Source organism: Corapipo altera, unplaced genomic scaffold, assembly GCF_003945725.1.
Source record: "Corapipo altera isolate COAL_440 unplaced genomic scaffold, ASM394572v1 70, whole genome shotgun sequence".
NCBI classification, from domain to species: Eukaryota; Metazoa; Chordata; class Aves; order Passeriformes; family Pipridae; genus Corapipo; species Corapipo altera.
The window spans coordinates 373,971-401,334 of NW_020884911.1; the positions used below are offsets into that span (position 1 = coordinate 373,971).

General features: G+C 45.6%; 1 protein-coding gene across 5 annotated transcripts in view; it reads right to left on the reverse strand.

Annotated features, from left to right (window-relative positions):
* RALGAPA2 (Ral GTPase activating protein catalytic alpha subunit 2) overlaps positions 1-27,364 on the reverse strand; it is a 96,752-nt gene that overhangs the window by 32,077 nt on the left and 37,311 nt on the right. For 4 of the 5 annotated variants that reach the window (XR_003529445.1, XM_027653995.1, XM_027653996.1 and 1 more), the window contains 14 exons: positions 23,703-23,831; positions 22,746-22,874; positions 21,835-21,893; positions 21,425-21,533; positions 20,953-21,063; positions 20,543-20,611; positions 20,242-20,379; positions 19,564-19,747; positions 18,561-19,332; positions 18,280-18,351; positions 17,187-17,310; positions 16,246-16,401; positions 10,133-10,291; positions 5,888-6,015 (listed from right to left, as the gene is read on the reverse strand). Coding sequence is in view for 4 of the 5 variants with exons in the window: in XM_027653995.1 (XP_027509796.1) it covers positions 5,888-6,015; positions 10,133-10,291; positions 16,246-16,401; positions 17,187-17,310; positions 18,280-18,351; positions 18,561-19,332; positions 19,564-19,747; positions 20,242-20,379; positions 20,543-20,611; positions 20,953-21,063; positions 21,425-21,533; positions 21,835-21,893; positions 22,746-22,874; positions 23,703-23,831 (2,339 nt within the window). In the remaining variant the exon portion in view is untranslated. Of the gene's footprint in view, positions 1-5,887; positions 6,016-8,941; positions 9,112-10,132; positions 10,292-16,245; positions 16,402-17,186; positions 17,311-18,279; positions 18,352-18,560; positions 19,333-19,563; positions 19,748-20,241; positions 20,380-20,542; positions 20,612-20,952; positions 21,064-21,424; positions 21,534-21,834; positions 21,894-22,745; positions 22,875-23,702; positions 23,832-27,364 lie in introns of those variants that run through there. The other variant, XM_027653998.1, reaches the window with a different exon arrangement.

Sequence of the window (27,364 nt, forward strand, 5' to 3'; positions counted from 1 at the left end):
CCATGTAATGCCACCTAAAAGCTTTGCCTCGCATGACTTATTACAGGCTGGAGCAGATTAGAGGCATCGATCGCTGCCTGGAGAAGGTTCTCGCTGCGAGGAGGGAGGCGGCGGCGCAGACAGGCAGCCCGGCCATCGATCGGCCCCGGCGGGAGCTCGGCACTGCCCACGCAGCCCCTGCCGCGCTCCTCGGCCTCCCTCGGCTCCAACCGGAGCGGGACCCTCCCCACGGGCACCGAGGGACCTGCTGCTCTGCGCAGCCACGGCGGCACAGGACTGACCACGGACAGACACTCCTGGGAGCCAGAGCCGAGCACTCGGCAGAAACTGTCAGATGCCATGTCACATAAATTGTCACAGCTCCCGTGACACGTGCTTTAGAATTTCATAGCAATTTCTAACAGCATCGATATAGCTGGAGGGCATAACTTCTCGGGATGAAATAAGGGAACAAATTGTGAACCCTCTCTAAAAGGAGTAACGGGGTTTCCATCTCATTTTCCTGGTGCAAACACCCCCTTGTACCCACAGCAGAATTCTGAAGGCCAGCGCCACAAAACACACTTTGAAAGGGACACAAAATGTATCTGACACCACATGCAACTCCAGAACATTTGACAGCCATTCACACAATTAAGTCCATCATAGCAAACTCCTTTCTTTTCCAGATAAAGCAGGTAAGCAGATCAGGCACTCTATATGAGGTTAATCAGAAATTGGCTTAAACCAAGAAAAGGATTTAATTAAGAACTCGAAACTGATGTTCTTTGCTTAATCTTCTCAATTCCAGGTATTAACACATCTACTACATATTAGTATGTCAGTATCTGGATGCACTGAAATGAATTAATGTTATGGATATCTTTTTGTGTTCCATGTTTAGATGGAGTTTTGGCTTTGCCCACTGAGCTGCTAGCTGGCACAGGCCAGCAGGCACACCACGGTCACTACAGTGGAAAAACGGTAAGTTACTCATGTATCAAATTACTTCTCCAGTGTAAGGGCCATGTTTTCCTCTGGCCCACAAGCAGGACTGCAAACTGTGAGCAGGGAAATGGTGACATCCAGTGCTCAGATATTCTGTAAAGTGTTCTCATCCCCACCATGTTCGTTTGTGCTTGTTCCAGTGCACAGACAGCTCCAGTGCTGGACACACAGATGTGTTATGTCACAGCAAAGTGCTCTAAACATGAGAAACTGAAAAAGAAATTCAAATTTTTACCTTCAGGCTTTCTCTTTGAATGAACAACATGTAATGTGAACAACTCCAGAAACCAGGCCACAAACTGCCACAGCGGTTTTCGGTCAGCCCCTCTATAATTCTATTTTATATTAATTGAAAAGGCAGAAGTGGCACAGCTGATGCCAGAGACCTGTGAGGATTTTATTGCCAGGAACACCTGCACAGCACCTGAAGTGGACAGTTTCAACAGCAGGAGCTGTGGCTGACAGCCACGGGTCTCCATGCCTACCCCATCAGCTACTTCTTCCTCCCCTGGAGGGGGGAGCACTGTGCTCTAGTCAAGGTGTTGGAGAAGAGTACAAAAAACATGCAGAAATCAACAGAATGCAGAATGAGATCAAACCCCCTTTTCTATCCATAAGACCAAAGCAATTTATCCTAAAAGTGGGATTGTTTACAGAAATAATTTTATACTCAATGTGTTAATAAACCCCAACAGGAACTAGCTCCCTATTTACTCATTTACAGGACATATGTAGCTTTAATTGCAAAGGAAATAGTTCAAAGACCACCAGGATTCCCCCAAGAATGCAGGGAAGAAGCCCACTGGTGCTGGCACATGGGACATGTTCCACCCTCCCCGAGGCAGCTTACAAAGAGCTGGTCAAGGCTGAGGTAACACTTCAGGCAGGTTGGGATTTTTTCCTATTTCCCTTCAAATTCAGTTACTGAGACCAGGCAGGACTGGGAGTACAAGAGTTATCTGCACTGGTGGAGGAAAAAAACCCAGAGTGGTAAGATAATAGAAATAACACCCTGGGCATTATTCTAAGGGAGCTTTTTACTCAGACATCACTATCCCCAAATCCCAAAGTCTTTTTGGATACAAGCACTAAATTATGGGCCAACCAAAGTGCCTGACACCTGCCAAACTAGTTGCAATTTTGTATTTGAAGGTTTACCAGCTCCTGAGCTCAGAAACTGTCAGCTCAGACAGCAGCTGTCCATCAGACTCACTATACTTCAATCCAAACCCCGACTCCCCCCAGTATTTATCTGTACAGACAAGCTCAGCTCCCAGAGACATGTTCTTCTGCAGCTTAGGGCAATGCACTCCAGATCACACAAGTGTTTAAAACCCCGGTCCAGCACACAGCTCATTCCATACAAGCTGCAAGAGAGCTTGGAGATGCAGCCTTACAGCACCACTCCAACCAGTTTGTGAAATATTCAGCACTTCTGGATCCTGAACAGACCCTCGCTTAGTTTTGATATATAATTTTTTGTTTGTAAGTAGTTGTTCCTTCCTTTCCCCAGCACATAAAAAGGAGGCTCGAACGCTCTCAAAACCCTGCAGAGATATCTACCTTTTTATACAGCCATTTTAGTATTACTGTTTCATGTTCTTATAAAATTTAAGTCACCTTATTGCTCATGATTTCCATAAATCACAGGCATATTTAAAGTCACAGTTCCTGCCTAGAAAAGCAGCCTGGAGAGGCTGCTGGAGCACACACTGCCTCACGCTCAGCAGTTACTCAAGGATGGCAAGAGCCACAATTAGCAGGGGCTGCAGCCGCTCAGCCTCAGTGCTCCGTGGCACCAAGGAGGAATAACACGGGAATTTTGAATGTACACTGATGCACACTCATCCATGGCAGCATTGCAGCAGCTACAGACACAGGGGGCTTTCACTGTTCCAAAGACAACTGAGCTGTGCCTGCACCGCCCTGGGCTGGCTCCCGCACAGAGCCATCACGTGCCATTTGATGGACACAAAGAACCTGCAGCCAGAACGGCTTTAAACTGAAGTTTAAATACAGTTAATTATTTTTGAATGAATATTTCTCTTGCCCTAACGAATTCCTTAAAACAGAAACAGCTACATAAACATAAAAAATAGATCAGAAAAGGTCTGATGTGGTCTGCCATAGTTACCTTCTTCAAAGAGATTTCCAACAGAAAACTGTATTTGGGTAGGACAGTGGAATTTGTGTCATCATGACCAAGCGATTGTGGCGCAGCGAGATGCTCCCGCGGCTCTGCGGTCCTGGTCCCCATGGAAACCGGACTCGGATATTGTCCTCCGCTCACTGGAGCACCGAGTTGGGAGCCTTTTGTGCCTGATGAGATTTCTTCCACAACCTTCCAGCAACAGACCCTATGCTTCCTCCTGACTCTTTCCTAATTGAGATGCAAATTAATCTCTGTGGCTGATTACACTTCCCTTACAGCCCCTGACAAGTGCAGCTGTAGCTGGAGTTTACAGACTTTCCAACAAGTGACTTCAGCTGCCACTGCTGGCAGGGCGCTGCCCCAGCTCCCCAGCACACAACCCCGTGCCAGCAGCACGTCCTGTCGCCCTGTGGCCACCACACGAGCCTGGTGTCCCTGTGGCCACCACCATTGTCCCCGTCCCCCCATGGCCACCTTCACCAGCCCCGTCCCTCTGCACCGCACAGGGCAGGAGTGAGGATGAGGGCTCTGCTCCACATGGAGCAGAGTCCCAGCAGATACTTCACACCCTGCCCCTGCTCCAGCACGAGCACCAGGGACTCAGCACCGTATTGCCATTGAACCCTTGGCACCAGGGTTTGATCCATTTCTGTCTGCACTTGAATCAAAACACCTTTAGCTACTGACCCTTAGTGTGGGTGGTGCCTTTACACAGGACCCGGGTGCCAAGGAGAAGGTGGCAAATCATCCTCAGCTCTGCCTCACTCCAGCCTTCAGTGCTCACCCCAACTGCACGGTTACAACTGGTGTGTACCAAACACCCCTTGCTTTGCCAGGATTATTGCTTTTTATTTCTCCTTCCCATTGACATTTTTGAGTTATCTCCATCTCCAGTCTGATAAAAGCACTTTCATTTACTGTTTGCATTGCTGTGTCCGTTTCCCTCCTGTTCTCCTCAGAGCAGCTGGCAAAGCAAACACTGGAGTGGAGTCACTCACCCTTCAGAAGCTGTGGAGCAATGTGGCTCCACTGGGCTCAAACATCACCTTTACACATCTACACACATTCCAATTGCTGTCTCTTTATGAATTTTAGTACATCTCAAAGTGCATCATTATCTGTAGGATGAGTTATGGATATCTTTCTCTCCTGCTCCAGTGTCATCGTGATGGGATCTGCCCACCACATTCCCTTTGTCCCTATTTCAGGAGTTTCTCAATCCACTTCCATTTATCAGACAGACAAGTGGCAGTTGATTCACTACAGACATCACTGGTGCACAAGCAGCCACAAAAAAGGCGGAAAAGAATGCGGGGACAGATGCTGCTCCCAACCTGTGCGGAGCAGTGCCCTGTGCTGCCGTGTCTGTGCTGCTCGTGTCGCCCTGGGGACACGCAGGGACCCCGAGGGAGAGCCCCTTGGAAAGCAGGAGCACGGCCAGCTGATGAGCTCTGCTCGCTTACAAAGTGCTGAAAAGCCCAGAGCTGAGCAGGGTCTGGACCAGAGGACTCCAGCCGGGAGCGAGGGGCTGGAATTGCTCCGTTACTGTAACTGCTGCTACCTGTGTTAGTTTTGCTACCCTGTATTCCAGTACGATCCACCGACTGAGAAGCACACAGAATTCTGCACAGAACAGTTTTAGGAATTTGTTCCATTCCTCTCATGAAACAGAAGCGGAAAAGTCAGCAAGTCCTGACTCACCTGTCAGGCACTGCCACGGTTTGTACAACCGCCACCAACTGCCTTTGCTTTACCATGAGCACACAGTTCAGTTAATAAAATACAAATCTATTTAACCACAGGGCTACTTTTAATTTATGATAACTTTTGCAAAGTATACTCGTTAAAATATAGTCTTTAAAAAAAAAAAACAGCTAGTACTTTGAGGATATCCTGTGTTTTAAAAATGTGCATCTCAAACTAATTCATTAATGTTCTTTCAAAGATCAAAACATTTCACTGACAAACACTTTCTCAAAGTCACGTGGTTAGAAAAATACTCAAATCAAAAGCTCCCCAGAGAAAGTAAAGTGCAGTGAGTGTTGGTCCTGAGATAAGTGATGTGATTAGCAAAACAAGCTATAAAATGTCTGATGGCATTATGAGAAAATCCTAGAATGAGTGAAAACCAGTGCTCGTGCTGTGGGTCTGTGCAGCACCCAAGAATAAAAGCCTGTGTCACAACTCCTGTCCCAGAGAGCATATCCCCTGGTTACCTTCCAGTCACTGCTGGAAAACAGGCTCTGAAAATGCCCAAATACAGGCGTGGCTGGACTGAAACCGCAATTTGGAAACTGAAACATCTGTATCCGAGGACACATCCCACCTGTCTTTCTAATGTAATGAATCCAGGTGAAGTCAACTGGACTAGAACTTTGAACAGGGTAAGAACACGGCGGAGCTGTGCATCAGCCTGACGTACACAGCTGGTAACGTCCATCAGCGTGAAGGAAAACTGATAACAATCATTACTCACAGTTCGAAGCACCAGTGCTAAGTCCAGTCTGCCAGCAGTGAGATGGAAGCTGCTGGTTAGAGCACTCCTGGGATGTTACCATTTTATTTTTAAAACACTGGGCAACTGGCTGTGAACCACTGAAAACATCAAGCCGGACGTGAAGAAAGCACTGACCCTTGCCAATAAAATCACAGAGGAAGAATTTTCATCCGAGCCTACCTCTCTGCCGAAGGATGCTCTGAAGTAAGAACCCTACCAAGGGGAGCCTTGCCCCCCGGGAGAAAGGATACAAGCTCTGGTAGAGCGGGATGAGTGACTTGACGGCTCTGCTGGCGTTGATGCACGTGGCACAGATCAGGCTGGGCAGCAGCTTCGCGGTCACGATCGCTCCATCGAAGAGAGGACCGAAAAACGGCACCTGGGGACCCAAAACAGAGAAGCAGGGCTCAGAACCACCACAGGAGATGGGTACAGCATTTTGCCATAAACCACTCTGAGCACATTGTTCCACACACTGAAACTTCCAGTGTGACATTCATCCCCCAGGTCTGGAAGTTTTAAATCCTTCATCACCGCCCTCAGCATGCTGTACATGGATGTCCATCTCACAGAACATTCAGCTGGGTAACATGAGCTTGTTTCACACAGGAACCAAATCCCCCTACGAATTTGCAAGCGATATGCCATGGGGAGCAGATACTAAGAACTGTTTCCTGTCTGGGATCCCAACGCAACACCCTTTTCACTGGTTGAATCCAACGTTGGCAGGAGGTTTTGCAAAGACGTATTTGCTTCAGATAATCCTCTATAAACTCCTTCTATGGACTTTGTGGAAAAGGAAAAAAACCTCAGGCTGGACCAAGATAAGGAGGTGTGTGGAAGGCAGAGGAGATGGCAGAGCAGGGCCCCCTCGGAGGGGCAGAACACACAGCTGGGGCAGGCACAAACAGGCCCAGCCCAGCACGTCAGGGTGCTCCAAAACTGCCCTGTCAGGGTCACCTCCAGAGGAACTCTCGTTACAATGCCCCCTGAGGACCCAGGGCTCTGCAGAGAAAGGCCACACCAAGTACCAGAGATGCTCTCTGAAACTCAACCATGTCTGCAATTGCAGACACATAACAGGCCTGGTCAGCCAAACCCAGAAAATTTTGATGTTTAAATACATAACGAATTTTAGGACTTACAAGTATTCAAACTCACTTCCCTTTCACAAACTCAAAGTGAAAAAAACCAACCCCCCAACCAAAGCCCTAAACAGAAGCCAGCAGAAATTATCAATATTTAAGCTATGGATTTTTTCCATCTGTACAGAGGCTTATCACATAAATAAATACCCTCTATTATTCTTCTGCAACTGCTTGTGGGTGACTGTGACAGTCATTCAATAAATGGACAAAGGGAATAGTATAAATCCCCTGCATCTAGGGAATTCCTCTAATTAGAAGTGGCAATGAATTACAGAAGAAATTTGGGGTTAATATAACATCTGCAAATGACAGCTGTCTCTTCACACACTTATTCTGTCATTCCTTTACTTAAAATAATTACCCACCCCCAAAAATAGATTAGTGTAAAACGTTTCCATAGTGGGTTTGCCTTTGATTTTTATTTACTGCTGGCATTACTGCCCAGGCAGTTGAAAAGAAAGGAGATAGAGGAAAATCTATGCCACCGAAATGATAATGTTCCAGAACATCAAGTTTCTAAGTGGAATTTTTACCCCATGCTCTGTTTAGAAGTATTGACAACAAGAGAAAAGTATGTAAAACTATATTCTTTAGCACAAATAAGGAGGTTAAGTACATACTAGTATTAAAATTATACCACCCCCCAAATACCAGATATGTAAAGTCAGAGCAGCAGATGCTGCGGGCGCAGGGGAATTCCCTGTCAGGCTTTTTGGACAGGCTGACAGGACTTGGTGCCTCCGTTTCAGACCCACCTGGAGTTGGGGAGCGGGGCAGAGTTTCTTACCACAGCACTACAGAATTTATAGATAGAAACTGTGGATGAGGTGTGTCTGTGTTACACACACGCTCCCCTGCACATGCTCCCCACACGGAGAGAGGAGCTGAGGGTTCCGCAGACCCGCTGCGATGCGAGCGCGGCACAGCCGGACCACGGACACAAAGCTGGGAATTATTCATTCCCGAGCAGATCCAGCGGCCTCGCCGAGGGTCATTAAAGTCAATGGAGCTGCATCTCGTCAGCTCCCATCTGTACAGGGGCTCTGCCCGAGCCAGGGCTCTGGGGGGAGGCCAGCGGAACGCACGGGGCACGTTCCCCGCTGGGCACGGCTCCGTGCCCCGGCATTAAACACCATCCGAGGAAAGCGGGGCTGGGATGGTTATAACAAACAGGCTGCTTTGACAGGAATCAATTAAAAACAAGGGGAGAGGCAAAGATCCCCTCCTGCGAGTACTCCAAATGTCACCGCGAGTTACCCACGAAGCAAAAATTAATATTCAGCCCACTGCAAACACCTGCTTCGTTCCAATTTCCAACAGAAAAATCATTATTTCTGTTGCCCGCAGTAAAAGTAGGCAAGGTTAAATAAACCTTCTGAGCACAAAGACTTCCCCTCTACGGCGAGCAGCACTAGTTAAAAGAGAGGGGAATGGGTAAATTATTGTACCAAATGGCTGAGAATTAATCTCTGATGACGAGCTGCAATCTAACGAGGCATCTGTGTCCCAGGGAACCCGCAGCATGTCCCTGGCGGTATGTGCAGTGCGGAGCCTGCCTGGCATGCTTTGTCCCCTCTCGCAGGCAGCTTTTCCTCTCATTGTTCCCAATATCCTCGTGCATCTGTGACGCGTGGAATGCATTCACACTAACAGACTTACTATTGTCTTCCCCCCGAAGCTTTGTCGGGCAAAGACTGCAGCACGGTTCCTGATAATTATATTGCTTAATTAATCAAGACAAAAAAAATTTGCAAATCATTGCCCGGTTGCCAAGCAGGGAGATCAAAAATGAAAACAATACAAGCTGAAGCAACATAACAAAAGTAACAGCTATCTGATCAGAAATTCTTCTATAATGAAGCTATTAATGCTAAAGCGGTTAATGTTAACATTGCTCCAGGTGTCTCTACTTGGCTGCAAACAAAAAGGCTAACATTATGGATATAAAAGGCCAAATGTTGCCATGGATTCTGTAACCTGATAGAGAGGACAGCCTTTTCATTCGATTAGGGAATGCAATTTAAATACCAGGGACTGAAGCCAAACAACAGACATTTCTCTCTGCAAGCCTCTTTCATTCACCCTGGGGTCAGTAGCTGGTGAACAAAAGGTCAGCCACACTTGCCCTGGAAATGTCTGGATTAATTTTATTACATTGTAATGGTTTGTACTTTAAATGTAGGGATAACACTAAATTTCCAGTTAGCTCTTATTCTGGCTGCCCGTCGGGTGCTTTTGACTAATATGTAAGATGACACAGCTTTTCTCCGTTGCTCCAGAGAAGTCTCGAGTGTGTTCCTCACACCAAATTCTTAGCTCTTAATGTTCCGCTGGGAAAATAAAATGCCCAAAAAGTAAATTGCAGAGCTCAATGGCAAATGTAAGGAAAAATCCCCCACCATCAGAAAATTTTCAAATTTGAAACATCTACTGACAAACCACTGGTTGTCAATATCTAACAACTCCATCATTCGTAACTCAAAAAATACTGTCTACAGCTGGTAAATACATCACCTGATGAAGGCATTTGCCACAGCTGGTTACTCTCTTGGACAAGTACTGTCCATCATTTAAGGGAAACGGTATTTATCACACTGATTACTGTCACAAAGTATATTTTATATACATTTTTGTGTTCATAACATACCAGACAAGCATTTACTGCAGCAGCTTTTTCATACCTATGCACAGATGTACGTACACACACCCTTGCTATGTTGAAAAAAAATGCCTTTTCCCCCCCCCCAAAACATCTCAAATGTGGTTGCACATGATGATTTAACCATGAAATAGTGAACCTTCAACATTTTGTTTGCTGTCAGGATACCCAGTGCCTCCATCACCCTGCCGAGTCAGCCGGTGCTGCCAGTCCCCCACAGCACGAGGTTCTGCACAGCACCACCTGTGGGACAGTGACCCCACAGCACTGCCAGTCCCCCACAGCACGAGGTTCTGCACAGCACCACCTGTGGGACAGTGACCCACACACGGGGTGACCCCACAGCACACGAGTGTTTTGCTTTCACTGCCTCACACTGCAAACGCACAGTGGTTTTAAATACTGCACTTTGCACGGTGATTTCTGTGGGTTGAGAATTCTGACACGTTTCTGTGAGCGCTAATTGTGACCATAAAATGAATGAGCAGGCTCTTGGATCACCGTTAGTAATTCCAGTTTTAAAGTACAAGTTCATTGCTCAGCTTTGTGCCTGAGATGGACAGATTGTATTTTATACTTGCAGGGAAAAAATAACCCCCGAACTCAAAAGCACCGAGCTTTATTCAAGCAGCAGAACTGCTGGTCACTGCACAACACATGACAAGCCCAGCAAAGCAGCCCAAACGTACCTCTGGTTTCTTCATGATCTCTATGAAAAACATGTGATTCTTCATGGGGTAAATGACAATGAGAACATCCCCAAAGTCCGTGGGTATGATGCCCCTGCGGTAGTTGCGGGTGTGCTCAGACCAGACGATGTGAACCTCATCATTTCCCAAGTGACGAAGCTGCAACAGCAAATTGGCTCTTTATTAATCCGAGTGATAACCACGGTTTAGGAGGGGTCATGGCTCACAAATTGAATTACAATGCTCAATAGTAGGAATATTTCATTACAGAAAAAGTTAAAATATTGTTTTTCTCCAGTTCCTCATGAAAGCATCAGCTCAATAATTTGTTTCATTCACAACACATTGTTGTCTGATGGCTTAATTAAGTCATTATCAAACTAGCCATTAGCATGATATGTAAATGTACATTACCTACAGTGATTTAAGATGGAAAACTGAATTACTAGAAAAAAATATTACCCAACAGAACATCATATTCCAGCTAAAATGAGGCAGCTGTCACAGAAATATGAAATGCCTTGACTCAGGATGTCAAGAAACTGTCTGTCACGAACCACTATAACTGAATTTATTATCCACAAACATCTCCTCACTGTGTCTGGAGGGGGTTTCTGCTTGAAATGTCAGCAAAATATCTGGGCAACATGAGTGAGAGAAGAATGGAAAATACTGTGGGAGCTACCTTTTTATTTGGAGCAGAGTTGCACAAAATATGGCTAAAATTTACACGTGACACATACAAAATGCATCTGAGAGCCTGTGTGTGTTTGCTCTGCTACTGGAGGAGCTGGAGGTGATCTAACAGATGGCAAAAACTATTTGGCAATCACGTACAAGCCTCACACAATGGTTTCAACTGTAAGCTTTAAAGTTAAAATGTAATCCACATGCAGAATGCCAGCCCAATGCATAAAAAGAATTTAAGTCCCACTTAAAGCTTAAAAGACACCCCCCACCCCCACAATTTGGTGCTACCCCTGGAACAATGTGCACAATAGACCGAACAAAGAAGCAAAAACGAAGCTCTGCTACTTCACTCTGTGTGGGGGGAAAGAAGAAAGGGAAAAGAAAGCGGTGATTTTCATTGGTAAATAACAACTGAGCTACCCCAACATGCCCTGGGGATCAGCCCATGGACCAATGTAACTTCCCTCTTCAGAATCAGGCAGTGCCTTTAGAAGGAAAAACTTTCACTTACATATCGGTGGCAAAATGGACCCCAGTCACGAGAGAAATGTGGCAAAGCCAACACATTATGAGAATGAAACAGTCACAACTGTGACCTTGGCTTACAGGTCATACTCCAGTAAAGTAAAGCTCAGTTCACAGGACGACTGAGATTCTCAGAGTTTATTTTAAATTAAACTGAAGATAAAGAGTTGTGTTTTATTTACACCTATGAATAACAGATAATTTTAGTTCTGTTTGAAGAAAACATGAACCCTTTGTGTTTTGTAAAAACCACCAATTAACAGTACTATTACTAGAGCTTCTTACATGTAAAAAATCAGTAGAAACTGTTGATTTCTCATGGTCCCCCTGATTTCTGTGCCAAAGTGATTAGAAGCAAGATGTCAAATTTAGTGTTAAAAACCCCCAAAATCTTTCTAGTGACCAGACTTTGTGCACAGTGGGTTCCAGATGCTGGGGATGTGGGTGGCTGGCCAGGTTGTCCCACTCCACGCCTAGAGAAGAGAATTCAGTGAAGAGGGAGAAGTCAGCTGAACTGGCACTTGCTGTGCTTGTGTGGGACAGGGAGTGATGGCTGTGAGCTCAAACCCTTGCAAAGGTCCTGTGATCATGAATCCCATCTCTGCTAGGATCCCCACTGTGTGCCAGCAGCTCATTGTAGAGCTTGAGTTACTGCCCCTGAAGTCACACATCCTTAGGAGTCGCAGCAACAAGGTACAATGTTACAAAGGAAAAACTGGTACTAATCAAAAATGTTTGTTATTGAAAGATAATTTCACTGATAAAAAGCCGTTATAAATAATCTTATCAGTGACAATAAGCCAGCTATTTTCCTGTGTTGTTTATTCAAAACAGCAGCTGTGGGGCAGTCAGTGCCATGAAGGACTTGTGCTGAAAGGTCTAAAGCCCCACAGCCAGCACACGTGGAGCCAGAGCTCCAGGCTGTGCTCTCCATGCGGTTTAGGAGTGGGGGCTAAAGGAAAAGAATACATTAAAGAAAACACCAAATCAGCCAGGAAATCAGAGAGATATTAAAAAGCAGAGCCCAAGAATGGAGCAGCTCAGAGCTGTTCAGTTCAGTGCTGACTGGAGCAATCACAGCTCTGGAAATGGCAGCTGTGTCTCCTCTCAGGCGCGCGGGCAGAGCGCGGATTTTCCGCCTGCCCAGGGAGGCGGTTTGGCTGACACGGGTGTGATGGACACGCTCTGGGCTGCAGGTGCTCGGACACGCTGTGGGGTCAGTCCCCCCCCGTGGGGTCAGTCCCCCACCATCCCCGTGCTCGGGCCGGGCACGGGCAGCGCTCGAGGCTCCGCACGCCCGGTGCCCAGGGCGCCGGCGCTGGTCACGGTGCACACCTCGGCCTGACCTCCTTTCCCTGCTAATTGCATTACACAGCCAGCTGGCTCCAGAGAGGAGTCGTCTGTTTGACTGAAGAATTCCTGCTTTTGGGGAGGCATGGCTGCTACTTTTGCTAAGTATCAGTGGGGCCTGACATCCCCATTGTCTGCCTGACAGTGTGCCCATCCTAAAATCTAAGTTTTATTTGTAAATTAACCAAGAAACTTCCTGCCAGAGCAGGGCTGCCTGGAGACTGATAATGTGTGCCTTTCATTCCCTTTCACTCTCACTGTATCACTGCCAATTTGTTTTTCTGCTGCTCGCCAGCCCGAGGCCATAAAAGCCTTGTAAGACATAAGTGCAATTATAGTCCTGGAGTCAAATGAATTGGACAAATCCAATAGCACAGCTCTGTCCCCACTCTGCAAAGCCCTACAGCAGTCAGATTAGCTGCTAAAAATCTAATCTAGCCCCAGCTAACAAATTTCTGCAGCGAAGGAGCAAGAGTTCACTATGGGGTTGCAACCAGATTTCTGAATTGAAAAAGTTCTGCTCTGACAATGGAGAAGATGGAATAAATCACCAAGAAATTCTGCAGCACATCTTTAAACTGTTAAGTGCAATTTGGGCAGAACAAGACAGGGACAGTAGAATGCCATTCCTGGGATTGATTTTCACTCTTGCCACACGACAGCCAGATAAAGTTTGGAACCAATGATGCTGAACCCTGCAGCAGCAAAAGTGATCAGCTGAATTTTGTTTACTCCACTAGAAAAGGTTTCTGTCAGGGTCAAGACTTATTTAGAGAGGGTTTCATTCTTTGATTTTTTTTCTTTCTCCCTGAATTAGCAATATAATATGTCAGCATATACCTCAAATAAAGAAATACAAACTGCAAATCAGAACTCTGCTGCACAAAAATAAGGGGCCAAGTTCATCCTCAGAGAACGTGGACTTATTCTTGGGAATTTATACCAGAAATTACTTTATCCCTGTGTTCAGTAAAAATAAAAACCACAGTAACATATTTAAGTAAAATTACTGCATCTGCTTAATTCCCCAGCCCCCAGGATTTATGGGCTGCTGCAGGGCTCCCCAGGCCAGCAGGTGGTCGGTCCTTCTGTTCAGCCCGGAGTGCCCGAGCCGAGCGCGCTGACAGGATTGGAGCCCTTCGGTGGGTCTGAGGCAAAACAAGCAAAGAACCCCAGAAATCACACAGATTTCAGAGATAAGGGGCATCGGAGATCCCAGACAGCATCTGATGGAAGGAAGGAGAGGGCAAGAAAAAAAGAAGTTGTGGCCCCCATTGCGTCCTGACTGGCAACCAGATAAAACTTCCTCCTGCCAGTAACACTGTCCTGTATCCCCAGGATGTGACAGTGTCTTCATTCCAGGACATTACGCTTTCTGGGTGAAAAGAGCTCCTGCAGAATCACAGAATCATGGAGTGGTTTGGCTTCCGTTTGGATAGTCAGCCATGCTCAAATGCAGGCTAGTTCATCCATCAGCATTCCAAAGCATGAGGGAACTGTCCATCTTCCAGAAACTTTGCAGCGCTTCTGAAATGCACCTTCTGTCCACTTGGAGCTGCAGTTCTGTAAGATCTGCTAACAGCCTGTGCTCATTTGCACAGAACCACGTTTGCTCACAACAGACCTGTGACAAACTGAACAAAACTGTTGTGTGCAGAAGCATAGATCCATGTTAAAAAGCCCTCTGGAAATCATCTGGTCCAAGCCCCTGCTTCCAGCTCCTGATATCCATGAGATTGTTCAGAGCTTTGTCCTGTACAGGAATACGCAGTTTGATCCCTGCAGAGTTCCATTCCTATAGCGGATTTCAGGTTTCTTTAAAAAAGTCTTAGAGCAATTCCTTTGTGATATTTTCTGTGGACAGTATGTGCTGGAGTTGGCCTGGTTTTCTGGCACTGCAAGACTTGGAGACTGGTAGCTACTAAATGCTTTTGCTTTTTGTTTCTCACAAAGAAGGAATTCTCTTAGAGCAAACACAGGCAAGACAATTAAACAGAATAACCAGACTCTCAGTGTCTGTGATAACCCCTAACATGGGTGGGAATCAGGAGAACTAGTAAATAGACTGTTTGCAGTTAAACCCCATCTCTCCCCATGTGGTAGCTCCATCACTGTGCTCTCTGCTCTCCCAGATGATGTACTACTTGACAGCCAGATCATATCCCAGTGTCTTTGCTGGGCTTCCACAAAACCCAGGAGGCCAGGACTTACAAGGGAAGATCAGACTAAACAGACACAATTTCTGTAGGACAAGTAAGTCTGGGAAAGACATGGTAGCAATTCTCAGACATGCATAAGTGTGCAGCAAAACAGTCTGCCCTCCATATCCATGTGGAATAGAGCAGAATCAATGGGCTTAAATTGAAGCAAAGTAGATGGTGCAAGAGATTGTGTCATGGTACAAGAAGTGGAGCGTAGGAATATGTTGCCTAGGGAAACTAAATCAGTCATCACTGGAGTTTTGAGTGAGCAGCTGGACAAATACTTGTCAGGAACAATAAAAATACACATAGTCCTACCCCGGTAAAGTCACAGACTCTACAGCCCCCCACTATGTCCCACTGCCCTACCTCTCCATCCTCAAGAACTCAGATTACATTTTTCCCATAGCCATGTAAATCCACTGATATGAAGATAATGAGTTGCATACAGAAAGAGAAACATGTAATTTTACTGACTTTTTTTTAAAATGACAGATATCCCAGTAAAAAAGAAAGGATCTGGCTTTACTATGAAATGCTGGGCAATTTTTTCAGGACCAGTAAGCAGAAATTTCACCTTTATATTTAAAGGAAGAGCCCATGTGATTCTGAAACCAACTGGACAGTAAATAGAGTCACCCAGTGACATTTGTAGACAATGTTCAGAGCACAGCAGTATCCCCTGGTGTGCTGGATAGCCTCAGCAGCGTTATTGATGCACATTAACAACCTCTGCAGAACAAGTTGCCAATCCTAATTAAAAAAGCAGAGATTTGGTATGCCCCTAAAATCTTCTTTGACTCTAAGCAGCAGCTGGTAAGCACCAAAATCTCAAATCACTCCTTGATAGGAAAGACAAAGATTAAGTACTGACACCAACAAAGTTTTGGGCTGGGTTCTGGCTGCCTTTGAAGCAGAGGCTGCTTGTCAGAATTGTGCAGAAGTGGTTACTGGCTTTAGCTATCTGCTGTGACTGCCTTGGGTCCAGAGCTTGTCACCTCCCTTTTGCTTTGCTGTTCCATGCAGAATGATTGGTCTGGAAGGTTTTATTATGCTGCATTTGGTTGTTTTGTTCTACCAACCTGCAACGGCTTTGGCAGGCAGACAACATACAAATGAAATTATTGCTAATATTATTACTCATGGTGGTATTTGAGGCTACCATGGAAATGTTAATTGTGTTTCAGAACCCAGAATTTAGATGCCATTTAATTCAGATAATCCAGCTGCAGAGCACCATGTGGCACAGCAAAGATGGGATGCCAGGGCCAGTTAGCACAAGCTGCTTTCTGTTCAAACTTTCCTTTAAGCCCTTGCAGAGTGTGCAGCACACTGCACATTCTTTACCTTTTTGGTCAGCGAATCGTCCGAATCCGAGGGCATCCTGGTGGAGACGTGGAAGATGATCTCCACGGTGGAGGTAGCGTAGTAGGGAGCAGTTTGTCCTGTGCTGCCATTGCGCTGCAGGCCGCCCATGAAACCCCCGTGCGTGGAAAGATCCACCTGAGGGATTGAAAGGCAGGATTAGAGGAAATGTGAAAAGACTGATGAATTATCAGTATTTATTTTCTGTATCAAGACTTCAGGAATTTATGATTCTAGGACTCTGCAGCCACCCTAAAAATGTCTTCCCTTAAAGCTTTGTGATCCTTCTGTTAGATCTGTCTTTCCCCTTCCTGTATTGGACACTCACTAAAAGCAAATGTCTCTTAACCAGGTCTTGAGCCAGTATCCATCTGGTGATTCTACCTTCCTACAGCAAACAGCAGCAAGGAAGCAACACGTGCTGCTCCTCCAAGGGCTCAGACCTCCCAGTGCCAGGAGCCTCCCAAAGAGCAGAGAAAGAACCAGAAAAACTGCAGAAGAAACTTAAGATTTGTACAGAAAGAAAAACCTTAGGAAGAAATTATTCCAGAAGTTTATTCAGAAGAAATGCCTCTCTGAAGTCCAGTTTGAGTCCAAAGGATTGTTTTCCCAGTGGCACCAGCCTCAGGATGGTGCCTCTTCCTCTGAGCCTTGTGAAACTTCGATCCTTAACATGCAGCTACTCTGTATTTCCCAAACCCATAAATTTTCGTGGCACTTAGACTATGACACACCATTCTGACAAGGCAAGTAATACCCAAAAGCTTCATGAAGAAGCTCCTGTGGTGAGAGTGTGCTCTGACCATGTCAAGAGCTAAAAGCAGCTAAATATCAGTGTGTAGTGAATTTATCTTTTTTTTAATGAGAATTAAAAACTATGCAGTGACATGAGCAACGTGTTTGCCTACATTTATGGCTATTACCTCCCAGCCCAGTCCTGCTACAAAATCTTCATATGCCTGGCTTCCCCTGGCGTTGGCCAGGATGGAGCACTTGTCCTCCTGTCCCTCGGCGATGTAGAACACGGCGATCTTGTGAGTCTCACGGCTGAAATGGGACACAAAAAGAAGTCAAAGTTAAAGAAGTTTCAGCTCAAAATTATTTTTTAGATCCCTTGCACTCCAGAGCTATGAGCAGGTGCCCACATTTAAGTCCATGCATCCATTTCTTTTTTGCACACAAGTCCATTGCTCACTTTCAGCTGCAGAAATAGATTTCTGCCCATTTTTCCTCCTCCTGCTGCAGAGACCCCCCAGTTCCGAGAGAGGAGCCAAGGCTGGTCCTTCTGTGCATCAGCCACAGTCCTGGTGACCAAGTTCCAATTACAGGGTTAATGATTCAGAGCTGTGCAGCTTTGCCACAGACGGTGAGGTGGCACAGGTGTTAATGGGAGCATAATTTGACCTACAGAATTTTAATTACAGGGTGATGACATACAAGGAGAAAGAAACATTATTGACTCTTAGATCCTGGGCTGAGTTTTACAAGGCTGACAAAGACAGTTGGCTTCTTTGAAAAACAGCAAAGTGGATTTCATATGGAAACTGTTGGGATGCAATGCTGCAGAGGCTTTTCAAATAGCTCTATGTCCAGTAATGAAAAATAAAACATAACATTCAGAACTCCATTCTGCCACTTCCTGGTTGGGGAGATCACCCCTTAAAGTACTGCTCCTGACATGGACCATCCTGTGAGAAATGGTCCTTTGTGTCAGCTGAACCAAGGTCACAAACTATTTGGGAGCTTCTTCCCTCCCTTCTCAGCTAAGCAAACTGGAAATAGGTTACTCTGTCTTATTATCTGCTACTGATTTGGAATTGGCTGTACACAGTGCCAGTGCAGACAGCTTCTCCATTGGGCTGCAGAACTCTGGAGAAACAAACAATCAATCTTACATACTAATATTTGTATTGCTGGCACAGGCAATGGCAGGAGAGCTTTCGATTTGGTGACTCACTCATTCTGCCTTGGGAAACACAAACCTTATCAATGTTGTGTCCAGAACACATCACCTACCATTGGCGGGAATCCAGATTTTTCAGTTCTCGCAGCAATTTTGAATTTTTCTTAAGCAAGTGAAAGCTTTTTCTAAAAAAAAAAAAATAAAAAAAGGTTTGAAGGCAAATGCAACACCATACAGACTCAGTATTTTGTCATCCAAATACTTAAGTGAAATGAATCAAATTAACATGACATTATTTTTAAAAATCTTGTTTTCTTAAGTGTGTACACATTTGGGGGTAAGAAGTGAGAAGAGTAAGAGTACTGTAAACGTGTTCTGAATACCCTCTCCCTACCTTCTATCCCAGGAGTTCATTCCCAAGTCGTTCAGCAACAGTCGACAGAAATAAAAGGAGGCCTGAGGCTCAGCAGGGCGTGGTGGTTCCTGGCGGGCCACCTTCATGTTGCAGTCCGAGCTGCATTTCAGGATGAACTCCCTTTCCTGGGCGCTCTGCCTCATCAGGGCCTCCATGATGGCCCGCTCCTGCTCGGAGCTCATCCCGCAGGGCGGCGGCGCCGGCTCGTTCAGCTTGCGCTGGGGGTGCAGAAGGCACTCGGGGCTGGTGGCACCGATCTTCTCCAGCAACTGGTCGAGAGCATCTTCTCCTTCCTCTGCCTGGGAAATGTCGTTCTGGGAAGTGAAGGGGTGCTCGGGGTTGCTGGAGATCACAAAGGTGTTGGTGGTGCTCTGCTGTGGAAGGCAGCCCTCCAAAGGGCCGTACAGTATCCGGCCATCCCAAGAGTACTTCCCTGAGATATCCCTGACGATCACCCTGACGTCCGAGGGGGCTGCTGCCGGCTCAGCACCTGCCCTCTTCTCTGCAGGGATTTGGAGGTAAGATATGAGAGTGCTGTCATTGAACACAAAGAGCTGCAGGTTGGGACTCCGGAAGACTTCCGAGGACAGCTCAGAAGACTCCACGTAGGAGTTGTCGTGGTTCTCGCTGAGGAGGCTGTGGAGAATGGCAGGGCCTCCGCTGAGCGGGTAGTGGCTCAAGTGATTCACCAGGTGAGTCATCACCATCCGTGCAGTCAGAGGTATCAATTCTAAATTCCTCCTCCTTTTCTCTAAAACCATCAATGAAAAGATAATGGATCAGTAAGAGCAGCAAGAGACAATTCAAAAAGAGCAACTGTGGATTTCTGTCACACTGCAGCTGCTTGCTTTAGTTGTCTTCTCGACCCTTCCTCTTCAAGGAACTATTTACAACAGCTTTCCAAGGAATTCTACCTGTCCCGCAGTTTTATTTTATTTTACCACATCCCCACAGCCGGTCCGTGCTCTGTGAGCTCTCTTACCCTCAGCAACAGTGAGCAGGTTGCCCAAATCCGTGGAGGAGTGGCACTGGGCTGGCTCCGAGCTCCTGACATTCCCCAGTGGCAAAAAGGGGTCGTAGTCATAGGAGGAGAGGTCGGCCAGGCTCAGCACATAGTGGCTTTGCTGCGTGTATGTGCTGGAGCCGTTCACACAGCAGTGTAGGACCTGCCAGGGGACAGTGGGACACTGCAGCAGAAATAAACTCCACAGGACAGGCCTCAACACACCCTGGGAGCAGTGCCCCTTCCCAATTCTGACTTCGAAAACCAGGACCTGCTACAAAAACCATCTGTGGCCAAGTACAGCATTTTTAAATTAGCACTCACCATCTGCGCTGATTCTATACTTTAACAGCTCACTTCAGGACTTGTTTTGTATTTCAACAACCCACTTCAAATATTTCTGCAAAGATTATCTTCCCTGGTTTGTTGTTTTAAGCATTTTATCATTCTCTTCAGCACCCCCTGTCTGTTCTACATCTCTAATCTTATCTTCTTAACATTTTGCATCCATACTTCTCACCTGTATGACTTCTGCCCGCATTGCAAGAACTCACGATTTTCTAGAGCTTGCCAAAACTGCTTCTGTGCCTACCAGGGTGTGTGAAAGGCATCTCTAAACATCCAGACACAGTAAATCACTTTCCTTCCCATACTCACTCTGTAAATGTAGTCCAGTAAAGGAGCTCTGGATGCGTGTTGATCTTCCACGGCACCAGCAGACACGGGCTCCAGCAGCATTTTCATGGGCAGTGCCATGCACCAATCCAGCAGGCAGAGCAGCAGGGAAACTATGAACTGAACAAGGACATGGAACATGTATTTAGGTATATTCCATTGAATTCACCCAAACTTCAAGGGAGGGGGTGGAAAGTTTACAGCTCTGGTTCAAAGTGACTTCATTTAAAAAGCACCTCTAACAGCACAAAGGAGGAATGGAGGCAGCTCGTCAGTGACGCACCTTCTTATCCCCCTCCACGGAGGAGTACTCAGCACTTGGCAAAAGGAAGGCAATGGTGGCCACGAGGATCTACAGCCAAACAAACAGATGACAGAAAGGCACTTAACTTCTTTCACTATAAAGACAGAGTTGGACTTCATGTGCACAGGGTATGGAAAAGGTTCAGTTCCCTTAGGAGCATCCAAGTGCCTGTGTCAATCAACGCCCAAGTGAAACACAGTGATTTACTGAGCATTTTGAAAACAAGTCCCTGCAAACATGGGACATACACTGGTCCTGGCACTGCAGCAATTACATCCCTAACAATATCTGCAGAAGAAGGGAGTTCACAAATCACAGCAGCTCAAGGAAGGAATTAAAACAACTTTGCACATGATTTCCCTACAAACATTTTAAAGAGTCTGACGTACTTCAGTGATTTTCCGGCACAGGGAGGATTCGTACTCCTGAAGCTTTTGCCAGTAAGACACCAGCAGCTGAAGAACATCACAGGCTACCTGAGCTACCAGCTTATTGGAAAACTGGAAAAGAAAAGGTGATTAAAAGCCAAATAAAATATCCACATACAATACAATGCATTCAGTTTTTCTACATTTTAAATTATTTTGCATCTGCACAAACAATAAAAAACGTTAATGCTGTGAAATCATCTCGTCAGCATAAGGAACCAGCAGGTTTGATATTGTCTGTGTGATTTTAACTCAGTGTGCTGGGGAAAGGGTCTTTAGGTACACAAGCACATGCTATTTTTGCAAATATTCTGCACATTTGTATAGGACACCACACCTGCAGACTGTGCTCCAGATCATCATCAGCTCTTTAAAAGGTGAAAATGCCTGTTTTTACACAATGTTGATTGATTAGGGCCGGCCAGAGCAATACCTTCAGTGTCACACCTATGACATTGATGGCCTTCTTCACGTGGGGATGGTTTGTGCACTGCGTGAGCTCCTCACAGATCCACACTCCCAGGCCACAGATGGCTATGCACCTTTGGTAAAGGGAAGAGTGGTTTTGCCACAAGTTTTAGAAGAACATTTAGGGGGGAGGGGGGAAAGAATAAAAAGAAAAAAATTGCACAAAGATCTTTCTTTTCCCTCCCACACAACGAGCCTGCACCTTTATGGTGCAGAGTGGAGCTCAGCCTCATAGGACCAAACCACAAGGCAGTAGCAACACCTCAGCTGGACAAGCACCAAAAATAAGTAGCAAGAAAGACTTTCCAACTCAAGGACTTGATAATCTTAAAGATCTTTTCCAACCCAAACAATTCCATGATTTTCCCAATTTACCTTGCAGCTTCACTTGGTTCCTCTGTAGCATTCTTCAGTAAAATATTTATGAGGCAATACTAAAACAACAAAATAAATTAGAATAAGCATCTTTTCCATACCTCTGTTTTAAAGTTAATTTTTACACAGTTACAAGTGAAGTCACTTTAATCCTCAATCTGTTCTTAAAGCATCTTTAGCTCATGCCAGTTGTATTTTGTCAAGGCAGAAATACCGATTAGAACTCAAATACACAGGCCCTTGTGGACAAATTGAATCGACCTACAACTCATGAACTCACATACAGGCAGCAAGACAAATCAATTCATTTTCAGTGGAAGGGTCTTTACAAACTATGAGTGGGAGTCACTTCATACAAACTGTAGTGTTTAGGTTTTAAGTACAGAAAAGGCACTTCTAAAATTGAGACAGTTTTAACACGCCTCCAGTGACTCTCCAAGGCCTGATGAAGAAAGCAAGAATGGGTGCCCAGCGTGCAAAGGGGTTCCTGCACTCCTCTGGTTACTGAAATAGCAATAAGGCAAAAAATCTCTACCCTTACACACCCCACACATCTCTTACAGGCTGAGCTAATGGACACAGGTACAACGAATGGACACTTTAAATACCACGTACACTATTTAATAAATTGGTCTGGATGGCATCTGTCTGGAAAAACATGGCATCTGATCACAGCCAGCTTGCTCTCCTTGAAAATCCAACTGGAATTTGCAGTATCTAAGCTTTGTTAACATTATGGCACATGTCAAGCAAAGCACTGCTCAGCAAAGCACATGTAACACGTGCAGCTGTGGGGTTCGAGGAGAAGGAAGGGTTCCTTTTTTAACCAAAAACTCACAGTAAGAATTAAGTAACTGAATAATAAAAATAGGATAGGTTACCTAAGGATTTACAATGAAATGGGGCTTTACCTTCACATCTGCAGTTCCTGTGCTGATCTCACTGGCTTCTGAAATGGGCCCCAACCGTGGGATTTCTTGGTAAGTATTTGGAAAGCACACGAGAGCACCAAGGATGGTGTGAGCTTCAGAACGGGGAGCCTAATGAGGGGCAAGTAAAGAGAAATATTAATTAGAAAAACCTTCACACGTGTAGATGCCATCAGGTCTGAGGCCAGGATGCACTGCCATACTCAGAGTGCTGGATTCACAATGCAGCACTGTAGTCTCAGTACCTTTTCTTTTACAGCTCCAGCAACAGCTGTATGAGAGCAGTGACTAATACACACCTTCCTGCCTGTGCTTTTTGCTGCTGTGCTGCCCTGCTCTCTTTGTGAGGCTGAGCTGCTCTCCAGCAGGCATCTGGCCCTGCTCCTAAGCACATTCTACATTTTTAATACCTCCTCTGTCATTGCCCAATACAACAATCAGCCATTTGGTATCAACTGGAAGTACAGAACCACCTAAGAAAAGCTGAAGTGAGAGGCTGAAGTACTAATCCAGCGCTGCTATTCGTGATCCTGTGACACAGAAAGTGCACAGTGCACCCATCCTGACTGCATAGATAATTCCAATGTGCAGAGATCCCTACTTCGGTAAAACCATCAAAAGCACCATGGCATGAGCTGGAAACACATTAACTCCATGTAATAGTGAAAATACGAGGAACACTCAGTTTTATGCTTGTAGGAGAAATGGAAGGTGGTGTTTTGGTTTGGTTTTTTCCATGGACTTTAAGTTTTGGATCAACGATCAGGTTGATCAGACTCTTGAGGGCTGCAACAGCAGCCAGGAGAGGGTTCCTCACGCCTTGGCCTTTCGATGAAACACCTTTGCAATAGCAGGGGGGCAGCCTGTGCCACCATGTCCCACCCCAGCTGCCGTGCCATGGCCCCAGGAGCCCGCCTGTGGCAGCCATGAGCTCGTTACCTCCAGCGTGTCCGTGCGCAGCACCCGCGCCGCCGCCGCCACGAAGTCCCCGATGAGCATCGTGAACCCAGGCAGGCCCAGGAAGAAAAACCAGGGTGGGCAGTGCTTTATGACAGTGTTCAGGATATCCTGCAAGAGAAGTTACCTGTGTGAGAAGAAATAAGCCAAACCAAAAATAACCCACAGAAGGAGCCCAAAAGGGAGAGTTTGAGAAGATTTAACTTTGAGGTTCACCAGTCCCACACTAGTCAAGGTGCAAATTCACAGAGCCCCACAGCTCTGTGTGCAAACTGACTGTCATGTAACCATCACCAGATGCATGGAGTAGCAAAAGTGCACTGGGTGTTTTGGTTAAGATTTCTACTCTTAAATCCCTGTTAAAAACCCAAACCACACACCCATGTCTCTCTCTGTGCCTAAGCACAACCATTCTGCTAAGTAAGTCTTTGGATTCAAAACATCCAAACCTTTAATGGATTTAAGATGAGGCATTGCAGCACTCCAAAGGAGCGAGTTCCTAAACTGCTTCACTCAAAATTCTGTGCCACAAGAACACAAGCTGACCCCAACACCTGCTGCCTGTGCCCTGAAGGAACAGACCAGCACCCCCAGCTCTGCTCATCATCACCCTGTGACACAGAGCATGGTCGAGATAAGCATTTCAATCTCAATCCTTCCACGTTTCAAGACTTCGTAGTCTCTCCAAATCAGGGCAAAGTTCCTGCATTTGAGTTAAGATTTTCTTGCTGCAAGCTTTCAGCAGGTTTAAAATTAGGCATAAAATCTATATAATCCTTACCTGCAACACTGTATTTGCTGAAGAGTTAGATCAAGCTATTTCTATACTGAGTAGAAAATTATTTTTCACTCACTAAAATTCTGAAGGAAGGTTACAAAGGAACTTTTCCACGTTCACCCTTATGGTTTTATGATGTGCTAAAGAAGGCCTGAACTTGGAGTCCCAGAATGTGTCCATGTGCTCAATATCTACAGCAGAAGCTAAAGCTGATAAACCCAATTTTCTTTACATGAAGAGATGCTTTAATATCACCACTATTTTATCAAAGCCCCGCTAAACATCTGCACATCCCCTATTTAGTGTTCCACTAAGCGTTTTTAACACCAACATCTGATGAAATAACTGCTATATATTTTAAATAAATAGTATTAGTTTTAAACATAGTAGCAGATAATGCTTTCACTTTCCTGAATAAGCTAAAATGCTACCCGAGTTAATGTTTAAACTAGTTTTAATCACTTCCTTTGATACCTTTTAAGTCAATATGGGTCAATGCAAACACAGAGAATGTGGAGCAGATGGATGCAGCAGCTCATAAAGCGGGTGGTAAACTCACAGTCGGAGCAGAACAAAGGACCCACCTTTTTCTAATTAAGGGCCTGATTAGCACAGGGGGCTGGTCGGCACAGCCACACCTGCCCAGCAGGGCCAGGTATGGCTCAGGCTGGTCCTAATCTCGGGCAGCAGATGGGAGCACACGTCTGTTGACATGTGCCACGATAAAGCAGCCCGGGATAACCTGGCCAGGAAGCACCGGGACCTGCTCCCAACAACTGCATTAACTCCTGTCCTCAGCCCATCGCTCCCATCTGTCACACACAGCAACGGGCAGAGCCCCTGCACCCCGGGCCCTGCACAGAACACTTCCAAAACGAGGAGAAAGATGGAATCACACAACTGTTACCTGAATATATGAATGCTGAGACTACACACACATTCCTAAACGCTGGAGGAATGGGGCTGTAGGGATCTACTCGCTGGTTACGAGATATACTACTACTAGGGGGGAAAACAAAAAAATCACTTTCCATAGTAAGAAACCTTTGAAAATTTTACTTTGAAAAGCTACTGGACCAATCCTTAGTTTCCCTTTGAATTCCCAGCATGGGCTACATGCTGTGATATGCACACAGGGCCTGGACCAACCCACTCTGCCAGGCTGTTCCCACTGCTATGGTTCATCTCAGGCACTCCAGTGTGCACTTGGATGGTCTGAGTGACTTCACTTAAACTAAGACAAGGCAGAATATATCCTGGCTATGGAACTGGCCTTCTGCTGGATGCGACTGCACAGCAAACGGACAGAACCACGCCAGGACAGACCTCACAGGTAATCCCGCCAGGTTTTCCCCCCTTTCCCAATCTGCACCCTTCCCTGCACAACCCAGCTCACAATGAAACAGGATTTCAGGCAGTAATTCGGTAGCTTTGGGAGCTTATCAGCAGAGTGAGGCTTGTGAGAAGGCGAGGGAGCGAGAACATCTGTGCTATCAGTGATACTGCAAAATCAGGTAATCCAAACAGAGCCCAGGCGCTTCCTTCCCTCCCGAGCGCGGGTCTGGAAATGTAAACTCTGGGCAGCAGCTCCAGCCTAGTCAATGAATCACTTTAATTGAATGCTATGTACACAGCAACTGGAAAACACAAGCCATAAGAAAAACATATGGTGATGGCCATGGAAATTGGTTTACTCATTCTGCACAGTGTTGTTTCTTTACTTCTTTCATAATTGACCTTTAGAACGATAAATGTGTAAAATCATTTTGGTTTATTATGGCTCCGAACCTTTCAGCAATTACACAAAATGAAAATTTAAAAGGAAGTATTCATTCTGGAAGCATTTCCATTGTTTACATAATTGCACAGCTATAATTTAGTGTTCATGTTGTTAAAGAAAAGTGAAAAAAAGGACCATTATGGACTATTTCAATTCAAAATGATGCTCTGTAGTGTTAAAGCTGGAGAAAGGGGGAGAGGAAGGGGCAATCACATGCATGTCCTCCTCAAATGCATTAACCCTATAAATGGTATCATATTTCAGTATAGGTTAATCTAGTAATCCAAATTATAAGGTCATAAACATCCACTGAGTAAGCAAAATAAATTTATGCAAGTTCACTGAAAGGTCAATTGCAGAAATATTCTTCACCTAATTTTTGTTCAAGCTTTTGCAGATTACAGGTGTAACCAAATAGCCTGCCAGCTGCCTTCCTCACGTTTCCAATTGTCTCTCAACAGGAACAACATGGATTTTTCACTGAAAGTTCACTCTGTTCCTCACTGAGAGACACCTCATTAACAGCTGAGATTTACAGCACGGGAAAGACTTCAGTGGTAAACCCTCCCTTTTCCTTTCTTACTTTAAAGGAACAAATGCTTCCATTTACTTACTCCAAGTTTTCCTACCTACGGTTACATTTTAGGCAAGAGTTAACTTGTCAAAAATTAAGTTGCAATAAAAATTTACAAAGTAGATTTGACAACCTCAGGAAACCCAGGATGAGCTCATCAGAAAACTCCATTCCAAGGTGCCAGTTAACACCTGACCTCCAGACAAGCTGCACTTGCTACAGCTGAGGCAACCATTGGAATTAAGGACTAAAAGCAATATTTTGGTTCATGCACACTAAGAGAGCAATTCCTGAGCACTCCCTGGAGACAGGGACAGGGGTGTGGGTGCCAAGGCCATGGCACTGCCTGCAACATGGAGATGACTTTGTGTCCCCACACGGATCTCTCCCAAATGCCTGTGGCAGGACTGCTCCAAACTGTCCCACAGACAGAACACTGACTACAAAACAGGAATTTGAGTGGGATGGAAGCAGTTTAGAAAGGGAAAACGTATCAAAGCAAAATAAACAGA